Source organism: Phaethon aethereus (assembly GCF_964289735.1).
Source record: "Phaethon aethereus genome assembly, chromosome: 11".
NCBI classification, from domain to species: domain Eukaryota; kingdom Metazoa; phylum Chordata; class Aves; order Phaethontiformes; family Phaethontidae; genus Phaethon; species Phaethon aethereus.
The window spans coordinates 10670113-10685676 of record NC_138587.1 but is presented as its reverse complement, the minus strand read 5'-3'; the positions used below and the strand labels follow the sequence as shown (position 1 = coordinate 10685676).

At 35.5% G+C, this 15564-nt stretch overlaps 1 protein-coding gene across 1 annotated transcript in view; it reads right to left on the bottom strand.

Moving 5' to 3' along the window:
• Positions 1-15564, bottom strand: part of CFAP20DC (CFAP20 domain containing) — a gene marked incomplete at both ends in the record, with an annotated part of 79939 nt that overhangs the window by 35098 nt on the left and 29277 nt on the right. Inside the window, 4 exons of the mRNA XM_082004445.1 lie at positions 3003-3334; positions 9315-9461; positions 10023-10203; positions 11407-11543. Of these exons, the coding sequence (XP_081860571.1) occupies positions 3003-3334; positions 9315-9461; positions 10023-10203; positions 11407-11543 (797 nt within the window). The remainder of the gene's footprint in view (positions 1-3002; positions 3335-9314; positions 9462-10022; positions 10204-11406; positions 11544-15564) is intronic.

The following is a 15564-nucleotide window of genomic DNA, read 5'->3' as shown; positions in this document are numbered from 1 at the left end:
TTGATATAATTCAAGAATGTGTACATATCCATGTGTTATACACAAACATAATTTCAAAGAAAGCTGTAATATAATGATTCTAAGAAACACGATAGCTTGAAAACCTGTAACAATGTAGCTTATTTCAGCATGTAAGTTTAAAATTTATTTTTAAAAAGCACTGCAAGATTCAGTGTAACTGAACCAATATTTTGTCATATAAATGAAGTAAACTGGGAAATATGTTATGGTTGGGCTAAAGAATTTTGATAATTTTGCAAATATACCTTAAATTATGCTCAAATAGACACTAATAAGTTAGCAGTCTGATGTTCAGCTATCACGGCTTTTCCAGCATCTTCTTTCCTGTCTTTTCAGCGCTTGAAATAAACCTGTTTTCTAGTTTACTTCAGTAAAGCAAAGTACAGAAATCTGAATATTAAATGTATATTTAATATTCAATAGACTATCAATATAAAGCTGACTTCAAGAAGCAACACAGAATGTATCTGTACAAGGAAGAGGATGAATATGGGCAAAATATGACTGCTAAGTAATTTGTTGGTTCAGTGACTTCTTTCACATGAAAGAAAGGCTTAGCTATGAATTACTAATGTAGTAGTTAGACTGAGAAAAAACCTCTTGATAATTTGTTAGCATGCTGTAGACTTGTGTAATGTAATTATCTTCTACCTTTGTAAGTCTAATGCACCTCCAGCTGCAGTGCTGATAGTATTTAATGCAGTTTGCATCCAAAGATAATGAATGAAACATAGGCTGTTCCCTAGCACACCCCCAGCACATAGTCAAAGTTCTTAGTTTATATAACATCTTAAATATTTTTAAAGAAGGTAGGGATCTTCTGTCAGTCTCTCTTGCATTAAGCCTCTAGAATGGCCATTAATGTTGAGCCCCAATGATGTTGTTATGCTGTAAAAGCAGGAGTGCTTGGCTACTGCTTTCTGTTTGTGTGTTTGGCACTGGATCTCCGGGGGAGGATGATGGCATGGAAGGTTAGTTATCTTCTTCAATAAAGGCTTAAGCAGCAGCAAAGTTTAATGATTAATTTAGCTTTTGATTATTTTATATAAATTTGTCTTGCTCTATAGTACATCAGTTAAGTATACCATATGCACTGTGTTTTGAAAGACATTTCATTTTCACCCACTTTTCATAGCATTGCATTTACTGTTTGGTACTTCTTCAGAAATTTTTGTTTGCCATTTTTACACTCCTTTGGAGACACAGCTTTTCAAAGGACTTGAATGCTTACTCATCCCCCCCGCCAAAAAAAAAAAAAAAAAAAGGCAATCAAATTGGAAGCTACTGAAGCTGAGTAAATGGTAGTGCAACCAAAGAAATTCTTTGAAATCCAACCAGCTCTGTATCTTCAGAATGATATCCCATATAGCACTGCTCATGAACTATTAGCTTGACTAAAACTGATTTAATCCTGAAATGCTGGAACTTTGTTTAAAATAATGAAGTCTTATGGGTTGAAGTTAAAAAAGAATACACTGTCCCAGACAATGGGAAAAGCCCTACAACTACAGAAAAAAACTGAGAAAATTTTTATTTCTTATAATTATCATCAGCAATTTGGTTTCTCAGAAATACGGAATATAGAGCAGTATTTCTGTTAAGTTCAGTCCATCTTGCTACTGTGTAACTGTTGTATTTTATTTCTCAGCTATGAGCAACAGATTAGAATGTTAAGAAACAGATTTTATAATTAAAATTGAAATACACTAGAATGTTGCTAAAAGTAGAAACTTTTAGCAGTTACTAATGACACAATGCAACTATTCAGTGCATTAACAATTTGGTGATTTTCTATATAATATCAGCTGATAGATTTGTTAAAAAAACATTTCTTTCATTAAGTTTATTGCTGAAAGATTTCTACATTGCAAAAGAATGATGCTGACACAGCTCAGTGTCCTGGTTTCAGCCAGAGTAGAGTTAATTTTCTTCATAGAAGCTAGCGTGAGGCTATGTTTTGGATTTGGGATGAGAAAATGTTGATAAGGTGCTGATGTTTTGAGTTGTTGCTAAGTAGTCAAGGACAGTCCAGCTTCTCATGCTGGCCTGCAGCGAGCAGGCTGGGGGTGCACGGGAAGCTGGGAGGGGACACAGCTGGGACAGCTGACCCAGGCTGGCCAAAGAGATATTCCATACCATATAACGTCATGCTCAGTATATAAAGCTGGGACAAAGAAGAAGGAAGGGGTGGAGGGACGTTCGGAGTTATGGCGTCTGTCTTCCCAAGAAACCATTACGCGTGACGGAGCCCTGCTTCCCTGGAGATGGCTGAACACCTGCCTGCCCATGGGGAGTGGTGAACAAATTCCTTGGTTTGCTTTGCTTGCGTGCACGGCTTTTGCTTTACTTATTAAACTGTCTTTATCTCAAACCATGAGTTGCCTCACTTTTACTCTTCCGATTCTCTCCCCCGTGCCACCGTGGGGGAGTGAGCGAGCGGCTGCGTGGTGCGTAGTTGCTGGCTGGGGCTAAACCACGACACTCAGACAGGATATAAAGCAGAAATACCAATCTGCTTTATATACCAATGACATTAAAAAGCTGACATTTCTTAATTCACTTTCAACAACATTGGTGAATAAAACAGTCCCTGCTTACAGTTTTAAAAGGCACAGTGAAGCCTTATTTCCTGCACTCTTACTCAACCATAACGGACTTACATCTCGCTCAAATCTATGATGCAGGCTTTCCTAAAATCTTTTTTGTTGCAGCGATGCACTATACTCATGTCTCTGTTAGCACAGGGGCTGACAGAGGGTTAGGTTTCGTTTGGCCACTTCTTAGAGGTATGTATATATGTATCAGTTATACCTGCATTTTCACGCCTGTATCCAGTTAGACACAGCAACCTGACAAACACAAATCTACCTGTAGGTATATGGGGAAAAGATGATTTATCCTCTCTGTCTAGCTTGAAGACAGAATAGGATTTTTAGGATGAAGACTACTTTATCAAGAATTACATGTACAAAATGGCCTACCTCTTCACTGCTGTCAGTTCCTTGAAAGTTATCTTCAATTTGGGTTTTACCATGTACTCTGTTACCCTCTTGCTTCAAATCCAAAGGGAAAATGCAACATTCTGGTGACATATTTGAAGACTTCCCATGAGGAGCTGATTGAGGTCTTGATGAAAACGTGAAAATCTCTTTATTATTCGCTTGGTGATCCCCTATTTCATTGCTGTGATGTTCAACAGAGGCATTCTGTGGTGAGGTTAAATTATGGCAGGCTGAATCTTCAGAAGCTATGAACTGCTCACTCCTATTCAACTGAATAGTCTCAGTGAAACTTTCAGGAAACACCCATTCATCTGAAACATACAAAGTTTACATATTTGCCATTAAAATAAACAGTATTTTACACTGATCACACTCTTTCTCTGGAAGTTGTACAGCAAAGTAAGTTTTTCTAATACAGAAACATTCTGCTTATCAGATTTATACAGTTGGAAGAGTGATGACGATATAACAAAAAAGATCAGGCTGCTTTTGGAAGAGTGATGACGATATAACAAAAAAGATCAGCCTCGCTTTCTAAGTGAGGCAAGGTTAATCAAAACATTTCCAAATGACAGCTCAAAAAAGGTGCATGCTATGATATATGACATGCACACCTGCAATTTGCAAATCTAAAAATATTTAGCTGTTAAGATTTGAAACTGTTCAACTGAACTTCATTCTAGGAAAACATATTTTTATTAAGTTTGGCTATTGATTTTCTACAGGCATAGAATCATAGAATCATTTAGGTCGTAAAAGACCTTTAAGATCATTGAGTCCAACCACTACTGTAACACTGCCAAGTCCACCACTAAACTATGGCCCTAAGCACCACATCTACACACGTTTTTGTGGCTGACATTAAAAAAAAAAAAATCATACAGAGTTGGTGGAAAGTTCACCATATTACAATCTGCTGCTTCTTTATTGCTGAAATTCTACACTTACTTTTATATCCAGAACTTATGGTTTAAATCTCAATTTCAAACTACAGCTCTGCTGAAAAATAATGTGACATGAAAAATGTATGAAGATATCTGTTTCACAAAGTTTCCCTGAACACAGGCTGTACTAATCTGCCAATTTTAAAACAACCAATAAACTACAGAAATGGATTTAAAGATTGAGTGCACCAGATAAACATGAAAAGTCCATTTTTATACTCTCATTGTTAACTTATATTTTATTGTTTGGAATGATGGTATAGAAAAAAGTCAATATGATTGATTAAAACCAATCTCAAACAGCATCTGAGAAAAGGAGAATTGCTCAAGTATGCAATACTCCCTTATCATCATTAAAGGTAGTGTGGTGTGGATTATTCACTAGATCTTGAAACTTTCTGGCTCCATAAAACAAAGTTACCACCAACCGTATTAAAAAAGGCTCAATAAAAAAACACATAATAAAAAAGTAGCACTGCCAATAATAAAATGCTTGCTCATAGAAGACAGTAAGTTTACTACGGTATTCTACTCTCTTTAGTTTTGTTAGGGATAATTATCACTTCAGACAGATTCATCAACCTTGGCAAAATAAATTAAGTCTGAACCACCATAAATGAAGGCAAAAGAAAGAAGAGTGAGAACACCAGGAGAAACAGCTGTCTTCTTACTGAGTTGCTGGGAGTTTTCCAGTTTACTGAAGATAGCTGGTAAAGCTACCAAACTGCAGTTCATATCCTAAACGGTAGTTTGCACCTAACAGTGAAAAGTAGGTACTTAACACATCTTTTACATCCATGGCTTGCACCTACTTGTTCCAGGAGAGACTTGGTTCACTCTCTACATGAAGACCAGCTACAGTTAGGAGCCTCAAGGCTTTTCAGGTAAATTCTTTTTGTGTTACATGATCATGCTGGTTTAAAACAGTCTAGTAGATCTATATAAAAAGACTATTTTGTAGATATACAGAAATCTCACCTTGCTTTTAATTAGTAAACGACTTGCAAGATGAACTTGTAAGTAATGCCATTTATTTTACAAATATTGTGGACTGTTCTTTTCAAGGGCCTTAAGAAATGAGACTAGTAAAAACTTCTAAGAACCACCCTTCATTTGGGTAAAATCAATGACCTGTGCTCTGATCAATAACTACAAGTTTTTCAAAGGAGGATACAAGAGCAGAATTCTCCTGTCTGATCACTCAAGATTGTGTCACACTCCTCTGATAACATTTTTTTCTTAGGCAATTGGAGTTACATGTGAAAGGTTGTATGTGAATAAAACAACTGAAAACATAAGAAAACACACTAATTTTCTATATTTCTAAAAATACCACACTAAATCAGTATCTTAACGTACCCAGTCATTTGTCCATTAGGAGTCTGGCCCACCAAGCCTGAAATTGTCTCAGATGTCTTTGGCCCTGGAGATGCTGCCACATCTGCAACTCCAGAAAGTCGTGTGCAGAAATGCCCCCCAAAAAAATACTACTTATCCCCAGACTTCAGTTGGCTGGACAACTCTCCTGTATGTAAAGAGATCTTTTGGCCAACTATTCTGGATGCTAAATCTGAAATGCTCTTAACTCTATTTTTCTAAGGCAATGATATTAAAATATTGAGCTTGCTGCATTTTTCAAAGAAAAAATATCTTCAAAACTTCCCTAGCTAAGAAAATGTTTGGATTTTTTTTCAGTTTTTCCTACCTCAGCACTCTGCAGTCTTCTGACCAGTCTGGCACCCACCCTTCCACAGTTTAGTCTAGGCACATTTCACCAGGTTTTAACAGCAGTGGCTGGACTAAGACCAAGATGTATAACACATACTTCTTCAGTATTCAGAACGCCTTTTCACCCATCATGAAATTAGACTTGACACGTATGATGCTGTCTTTGCAGTTTTCAAATATGCACTAATAGCTCAGACCACTGTAACGAGCCATCTAAGGTATGGTTATACATTTAGTGTACAACCCACTTCATGAGAACCGGCTAATTTTTATGCACAAAGGACTGTGAATGAGTAGAGGAGTGGCTTAATTTTTATTGTGGCCTACTGACTTAAACAACCAACTTCCCTAACTGCAGTCTTTATTCTCTGTTCTCTTCTCATTCTAGAATGACTTCTAATGCAGTTGTTGCTGTTTAATTTGCAGAGGCCATTACAGAAAAATTCTATAATGAAATTTGAAGTAAAAAAGGTGTTAAACCACTTTTTTGTGGTTTTAATTTTGAATTAAGTATTAAAATATTTAAAAAATCTTAAGTAACAGTTTGTCAGGCACTTAAGAGGAGACACTCAGAAGCTTAAACTCCTGACTCCTTACTCACCATTGTGAGTAAAGTAATGTCTTTACTGAGATAAAAAATACTTCAGAAATATAAAGAACTACTTTAAAAGAGTTAGTGTCTGTGTAGTATCTAGCCTGAATATTCTGCTTTTTTAGGCTAGTCTTCTCTGTAAAGAACAACATTCATTTCCACAGATGTTGAAGAAATATACTTGGGTTACTAGTAAGTTAAATGCAAATATTAGTTTGTATACCACAGTACTTTTTCTTAAGAAAACATGCAGGGGAAGACAGAAAAGTCTGTAAGGCTTTAAGATGACATTTTATGCTGGCTACAGAGTCTGGCAACTTCTGCAACCTGTAGTCAGTGTAGCATTTTGTTAGTAGTCAACAACTGAAAGATATGGGGTGTTTTGGACCAAACCAAATCCTATTATCTCTCCACCACAAACTGTACTGGAATTTCTTTTTAACTTAGCACTTCCATGTCAATTGTAATGAACAATTTGGAGTATCTTCTCAGCAAAATATGCAAATTACTATGTAATCACAACATTGCAGCAAACAAGATAAATGCAAGAACGATCACCTAAACATCTAATTAGTTCTACATAGTCAGACTTATGCTAAAGCTTCTAATTGCAGCCTAACATTTTAATGAAGGTTTCAGCATTGCATAAATAAGATTTGCAAACTATAAACAATGTTCACTCATTTTATTTTTTTCCTTGCTTAAAAAAAAATTTACCTCTACAGGTACTGCACATCTGCTACAGAAGACATGCTGATTTGAGCTCTATAATAAATCTAAAAGGTATTATTATAAATAGAAGTGACTAACCTCTAAGGTAATAAGATCACCTATGAAAACATCCATCCCCTCATGAAATTTTAATTAATATTTACTCAAGCTAATGGCAGAACAAATGCAGTACTGTCCCAAGATATGGGATAGGATATGGTTGTACAGGGCTCAAGAATACTAAATGCCTGGTGATAAGAGAGTAATGTATGAGAGATTCCTGTTGATATACCTTGCTTTGACCACTGTATAAACAGGGAGCCAGAAACCACGCAAGCTTGCACTTGCTTGGGGAATGCAGTTTTGTGCCGATGACTTGTCACAAGTGTATGTGCATTTACACTGTCAGAAGTGTCAGGACTAAACTTTTGGCTGAATCATCCCCACTTGAAAGAAGCTTGTGGTTGTTCACTATGAGGCAAGATCAGTTGTTGGGTCTCCTGACTAGAACATTGATTCTGAGGGTTTATGGGGTTACAGTCCTGACAGTGTGCATGAATAGCAGCTACAAAACTAGTTATCACAGAAATCATAATTTCTTTGCTTTTAATGGAAAGGTATTTATTTTTAAAATGTAAATGCAAAAGTGAAACAGTTTGGTAAGAAATGGGCAGAAGTGTTTTTTCCCCTCTTATCTGATAATATCAGTGTACACTTCACTTTCTTTTGTAAATTATTTTTACGATATTTCATGCAGATGTATATGTTGAATGGTGTAATTTTTTAAAAAAATATTAGGGTTCCTCATTTTTTGTTAGATGTTTCTGCTCTTGAATTCCACCCCCCTTCTCTGTGAACTTTTCCTCAGAGAATCTCTATCATTCTCTGAGGTCAAGTTTATCCCACTTTGGAAGAAGTTCAGAACAGAGCATAGAAGAGGACTTTGATGAATAGGTTGCCTATACGAAGCTCTTCAACACAGATGAATTCAGTACTACAGGATAAAGAAACTGTTAAGTCATCTACATATAGTTAGGCATCTGCACGTACTGAAAATAAAATCTGCAAACTGAGCTACCAGTGCCAAGCAATCAAAATATGGGGAAAAAAAAAAAGTTTGGTGAGCTGTAACTTAAAGTCACAGAGTGACTTTATCTGCCAGTACACACAATTAAGACTACATAGAAACAGTTTTCATTCTCACAAACACAAACAGTAAAATAGCAGTGTTTATACATAGCTTTCCTCCTCAGTTCTTTGCTTCTGAATTTACAATAGGACATTTAGACATGCCAGTCTACTGACATAAGCCTCTGTCTTTTCATATCACTTACATTTACATAAAACAACAAGTGTTTATTCATTTTTCTGAAATTACAGCACTAGATAGAGGCCCTGGTGTTCTAGATGAAGAACAAGATGGTGATTCCTGCCTCAGAATCCTCAAAATTCAGGTAAATAGGAAATAATTTAAAAATTGTCCAGAAGGCTCTACTTGCTTTAGCATCTTGCATCTGTTTCAGTAAAATTATGAAACCCATAATAGTAATTATGGATTACTGACATTGTCATAGTATATAATTGCTTCTAAACATTCCAAAGAGTAAAAATTTCTTTGGTCAATTTTGAGCAGATTTGAGTAGTCTGCATACTTTACCAGTTGGTGGTTATGCCTTTTAACAGAAAGTAACACTACTTTTTCATAGAGACAAGAGCTGGTTTTGCCACAATAATGTACTTTCCAGACACATGCAAAGCAAGTTGATTGACATGAACATGCAAAGCAAGTTGATTGACATGACATTGTATGACAAAAAATATCCACACCTTTTGGCAGATAGGTGTGAAAGGAAAAAAACCACATAAGCTGAGGTGTCTTTCTGTGACTAAAAAAAGAAAATTCACCACTGAACTTTAAAACTAAACCCAAAAAACCCTGATATTACATGGGTACCATAATTAATATCCCAAACTCTTATCTGGGAGAAGTAAATTTCTTGTACATTTGACGTTCGGAGTCTTTACCATTAGATTTAATAAGGATTTAAAGAATTATTTTTAGTTCTTTTCCTTTAATTATGACAGCACAGAATTTTTATTTTATTCATTCACTGCTCTGGCACTCTGCTTTATCCTGCAAATCTTTATCAATGCTCAAAAGCAATTCTATTGCAGGGTGTTTGATTTCCATAATCCTCCACAACACAGACATTTATATTTTATGTTAGCTACTACTGCGTCCTTTGAAATTTACAACAGATAGTCCCCACGCCACACATAACTGAGATGGAAAATAACATAAAATGAGGACCATACCACTGGTTATGTCCCATGTGTTTTTGGCTGCATTTTGTAGAGATAATCTTCTATGCCTGTTCTTGTCTGCTGATGGTCCTTGTGGTGAGGCAAGCTGAAAAACTGCTCTTCCACTCTCAGAGGTTTGCTGAGTCTGAATTACAGGGTCTGAAATACAACAAGGAGCTTATGAAATGCCTGTGAACACTCATATTGTGTGCTTTTCTTACTTGACGTATGCAAAAACAGCATATGGAGCATTGTCCTGGGATACACATATCTTTCAAACAGCACAGGAGTCTTGTAGGGCAGCAGGAATATGACATTCACAAGAAAGTAAAAATTTAACACTAGGTATGGAGGAAGGGCCAACCATACAAGCTATAAAAGAAGGCTTGCAAAAGTCTGCAAAATAATCAAGAACCACTGCAGTAGCCCAGTTATATACACAGCATGAGGAAAAGCGGATTATGTGTATAACCTGTGGCTACTGCCAGCAGGAGGTGATCCCTGCCTCAAACACTTACAATACAAATACCTGCAGAGAGAATGAGCATTTATGCAAGCTCATACAGGAGAATAAGCCATTATTTAATATAAGTGCCTTCACTAATTAACAAGGTAGATAAAGGATTAGAAGAAGAGAATTAACGCTTACATTCTGAAGTCAGAATCACACAAAAATTTTGGTAGTTTGAATTCTACATATTCTTTGCATTATGCTCTTACCATTTTGACATACATCTTCAGTTGTTTGGGGAGTATTTCTCTTGACTCTTTGATCTAAAGAATCATTGCATGCTGAGAACGATAGCTCCAATCTCTCAATGTCTTGTATGGATTCAGTTCCCTTTCTTGAACTTTGAAGTTGGCATGGTCTATTACTTTTGCTGCTCGAGGTCCTTGTTACCTTGAAAGACATTCTTTTATTAGTGAAAGACAAAAACGTAACAGCTTTCAAGATACTCAAAGCTAAACACACATTTTGCATTAAGCTTCTTTTTCAAATAAATATTTCCACTTTTTTATTTAAAATATTATCTTTTCGGGAAACTTTATGGTAGGTACAGTTCTGTGTGGTTATCTTCAATCTTTACAGTCTAGTAGCAGGCAGGGTTTTTTCCACTGAGTGAAAGGAAAACAAGGCAAAGAAAAGGAAAAAATAAATTAAGTATTGGATAAGAAGACAATAAAACTTGTAGGTTTTCTAGACCTCAGAAGGAATTCTTTCTTCTTTGGAGAAAGGAATCTCATTTTATGTCTTAGCTTTCAATTAACTTCCTACAGAAGAATCTATTTCCTTTGGCCAGATCCTTTATTCACAGTGTTAAACTGGGAACTGTAGTCCCGACCAGACTCCTAAAACCTGCGTATTGTTTGCTGGCAGAGTGAGACCAGCTGTCTTCCCTGGCCTTGTAACTGAAAGCATCACATGAGCTACTGTTTGGCTGACTATCGTCTACTGAGAGCATACTGAAACGCAGAGTTTCTGCTCTGCATCACAGCTCTCATCATAAGGAAAAATATTTACCCACATAAATTTTAGCAGTCTAGAACAAAAAAATTCAGAAAAATAAGAATGGTATGAAATTACCCTGTGATTTCTTCGGAAGAGACCTCTGTAGGCCTAATGCTGAAATTAGATCAGCCTGTTCCTGTCACATTTTGTTATCTTTGAAAGTTTTGAAATTCCACAGCCTCCCTATGACCCTGTTGCAGGACTCAACTGCTTTATCGTTATACCCAGCCAGAGCTTCCCTGCAATTTGGGCCTGCTGCCTCTTGCCCTTTCACTGTACACCTCTCAGAAGAATCTGGGCCTGTCTTCTCTACAACTCTGCATTAGTTGAAAACAGCAATGAGATTCTCCCTCAGCCTTCTCTTCTGTGGCCTGAACGGACCCACGCCATGTGCTGTAGCCACCCGAGCATTTTACTTGCCCTCCACTGGATGTCACAGCATCTCTCTTGCATCGGGAGCTGATGACCGAACACAGGACTCCAGACACAGCCCCACATCAGTTCTGAGAAAAACCTTTAGTGTGATGACTCTGCTTGTTAGTCTCTTCCTTTGTAGAAGTGGCAGCTGTTTTGTTGTAATTTAAGCTTTCTTACCTCTCCAGATACCCTTGTACTGACTCTTCTGTTTGAAGATGGAGGTGGCCCAAGGATCTTTGATCCAAATGCAATATGTGATACATCCTGAGTTTTACTGCTGCGTGTATTGCCTTGTCCTCTATTAACCAAGCTGCCTAAGTTAAGAAAAATAGTTTAAAAAAAATTACAGTACTTACAAAGAATAAATATACTTTTTTCAAATCAACTGAAATAAAAGAATTATGACTACTAAGCATAAATAAAAATTATGTTCCTTTACAGCACAATCCCTAGAAATATGTAGGAATACCAAATGCACATTTTATAAAAGTGTGTCAACATAAAAGCAAGAAAATTTTGGCCTATTATACAGATATATTTCTAATCTCCTTGCTTTAAAGATTTATACGAAAAGGGGCTATTTATAAATATAAAAAAATTGTTTTGCATGATTTCTTTGGAACTTAATGAAAACCTAACTTGTGACAGGAAGAAAAACAATTCTAATAAATAAATAACAGAATAAATAAATAACACAGGAAAACTGAGGCAAGAATGTCAAGGTATCACTCACAGCTCAGAGGAGAACGATTTAGATGTAGCTTGCTTTTTGAAATTACTGAATCTACTGTATTACCAGGGCTCAGCCCTCATATTGAAAACATACTCTATTCCTGTCAAATGTTCTACTCCTTTCATTATTTATTTTTCATCCTTTAAAATGTAGACATATTTTTATAGTTTTTTTTCAAGCACAGAAAATGCCAACCAGTCCGCAAGACAAACAAGAAGTAAACATGGAATGCAGCTGGGAAAAAAATGAAAAGGGAAGGTCAGTAAAATGGTTACGTATTAACTCTACCACCAGAGCTGCAGAACTGCATGTAGTATCTATTGTCCTCTTTTTTCATTCTCCAAGCTTGTCAGTGAATTCTCCTTTCCAGAGCTGATAAAAAAGGGTATCTTCACATTTAGTAGTTAAAATTTACAATGTCTGAAGATTTTTTCTTGCTACAACTTCAGTGTTAAATTGCTCTCTCACTTGAGATCTTCATAAAGCAATACAGTAGGAACAAAACATTTTCTTGATTGTCCTAAGAATTTTTCATGGAAATATTTAGTTCCACTGTCATCAAGGAAATGAAAAAAGATCATGCATTACCCACCAAATATCATAATTCACTGTAGTAATAAACAAAGAAGCCACCGCTTTCTGCCATTACCTTCTTCCCGTTTTCCTGATGTGACATTTGGTTGCTGCTAACAGCTGCCATTTCACAAGATGAGATGACCTGTCTTGGTTTAACACCAATTTCTTTAATTTGCTGACTACCTTGGGATGTTGTTAGCTCCAATTATAAAAGCTGATTTGCATGAAAATCTCTGTTTATGAACACATTAATTGACTGCAATTAATTACCTACATCTACACATAATAGCATGTTGATGTCATAATGAAATAATATGTAGATAAGACAAAAAAGTTTGGGATTTTGATTATCAAATAAACAAAAAGTTGGTGGATAAAAAGAATATTTTCCAATTAAAATGTACTTAAACATACTAAAGCTCCCATTTTCAAGAAGGCCAGCTTCTGAAATTTGAAAAACATGTCTGGAAGAACACATGCTAGGTTCATAAAATGGGATTAAGAATAAGGATTAAAACTTAAACTGAAGGCATCTCATTTTCATGCAGGTCAGGGATTTTATCCTTAATTATTTTACTATATATACCTAAGGGCTATATATCTTTGTAGTCTAGATGGTAAAACCTGAATCTTTTTTAAAATGAATGTTCATTTTTCTGTTTAGATATATCATTCACACTATTGTACTCACTTCAGTTTTACAGTCCCTTGTATTTTGATAACCGAGCCAAGTAGTATTGATTTTAATACAATCACTGAGAAACTGAATTCCAGTGTTTCCTCTGCTAGTTCAAAAGCAAACTTACAATCAAACTTCACAACAGAACTTAGGCTTGACTACTTGTAGGGCAATAATACTCTAAAAATACTATTTACACTTTAATATTACAAAAATGGTACTTGCGTGTAAGAAAAAGCTGAATGTAATTTAAATAAGTAAATGTATGAAGGGTCTTACTCTAAGCAAAAATTTAAAACCTCTCCTATTCATTTCAGCTGCTGTAGGACAACGACTGCCATTACTATTGAGTATAACTAGAGAGAGAACAACTTGAAAAAGCATCAGCATGGTAGCTTACTGCAGATAAAAATCTTTGACTTGTTTTTTTCATATTCCAGTAAAAGTAGTAAAGAAGTTTAAACAGTGTTTTCTTAAACCTTTCATATTATCAAGGGTGTTCTCAAAGAAACACTTCTTTCAAAGTTTATTCTTCTTTAGAGTTTCATGAGATGCTACACCCTAAATACTATTGTTGGCTGTAACAGTCTTATCTTTCATAGTATTAAATTTCACTAGTGGTTATCATTCCCTGTAATTTATCTTATTCCTTTGGTCAATACTTTGCACATGTATTTCCAGAGCATTTAAACAGAAATGGTAGAAATGATTATTCACTGAATTCAAACACTAAAGATGAGAATCCTCAAGGCCAGTGGAATGAAAATGTATCTTCCTTACCTACAGCACCACTTTTAACATTGCCTACACTGATGAAGATATATTGGAAATAGAGTCCTTGTCTGATTTGTTTGTAGAGACCCACTTCTGAGCTACTTCAGACCTACTTCCTTCTCAAAAGTTGTTCGACTACCCTGTTTTAGTATGATGAATCAGCGACTCATAAAAGGTGGAACAGAGTATAGGGGAAAAGAAAAACTTTAGTAAGACATTGCAATTATTATAGGGGCCAAATTAAAGGCTTAGTCTTGTGTCTCGTGTCTTGTGTCTCATACACAAGCCAGTAATAACATAACAAAAGAGTAGAGGAAAGAGGGTGCCTATAGATAGAGATTTCACCTGTGCATTTTTAAGCTCAGCAGCAATAAGTTTATGTACTTGGAAAGCTTAAGCTGACAATAGCAATCTATTCAACATTTTAAAAGGGGTGAAATTATTACTTCTCCATGAAGGACAGGAATCAGAGCATACAAAATATTCTCATTTTGAAATCCATTATAACCCTCTTTTTCAAGAAGTGCTTGCACATATTCCAGGATATTTACTATTGCAAATGGATCTACAGAATAACTTTCTTTTATTAAAAAAAGAGTACAGATTAGTTATTTGCAACTGGATTTACAAAAACAGTAATATCCTGGGAGCAAGGAAGTTATATTTTTAATATGTTTAGAATTCTAATCAATGAAATGTAATACTTGTGAAAAATACACTTTTTTCCTACATTGATATATTTCGTCATTGGAAATATAGCCGATGTCTTCAAAACTCATCAACTGATTTAAAAAACCTGATTTTGTTCAACCGCAAAACACCTGTCAATAGCTGAAAATTTTATTTCATTCTTAAGGTAACTATGTAAAGACCACTACTGTTTACAAGTATGAATTTATAACTACAGAGCTCCATTAACAAACACAAACAATCTATATCTCTATTGCTGTTATTTAATGATTACCTATCGCATTACAAAATTGTTTTAAAGAAATATTCATTTTTAAAAAATCAAAACATTAAGGACTTGAAAGACACTTGCCCCAGTGAAATTTTGCTATTGACTTCACTGCAGGTAGGACGCAATATACAGTTTTTAAAGCAAAACAGCAGCTTTAGTAAAAAGCATTCATTTGTCTGATCCAAGTCTATTTAAGAAATTTCACATTCCAGTCTTGGCATTTGCTTCTACAGTTCAGTTTCTACTGAGTATTGCCTTACAAATCTTATGCAGACAGACACGTAAATTTAAATATAAGAACAGAGGAAGTGCTATTCTAGAACAGGCCAATAATCTGTCTAACAGCCAGTTTCAATGGCCAAACCCAAATGCTTCAGAAATGCCACAAGATAATTTCAGAAGGGATTTATGAAATAATCTGCCTTCAACATTGTTCTTAGTTTAAGGCTGCAAAAACACAGAAGTACAAGATTAAATTTTCCCTTCACATTTTTACTGGGGTGAAATACAACGATACAGACATTACCCTTACTCATATAAATGGCCAACTGATTTTGGAATCACATTTCTTTACTTCACCAGCTTTTTGTAGTAGTGGATTCCACATTTTAG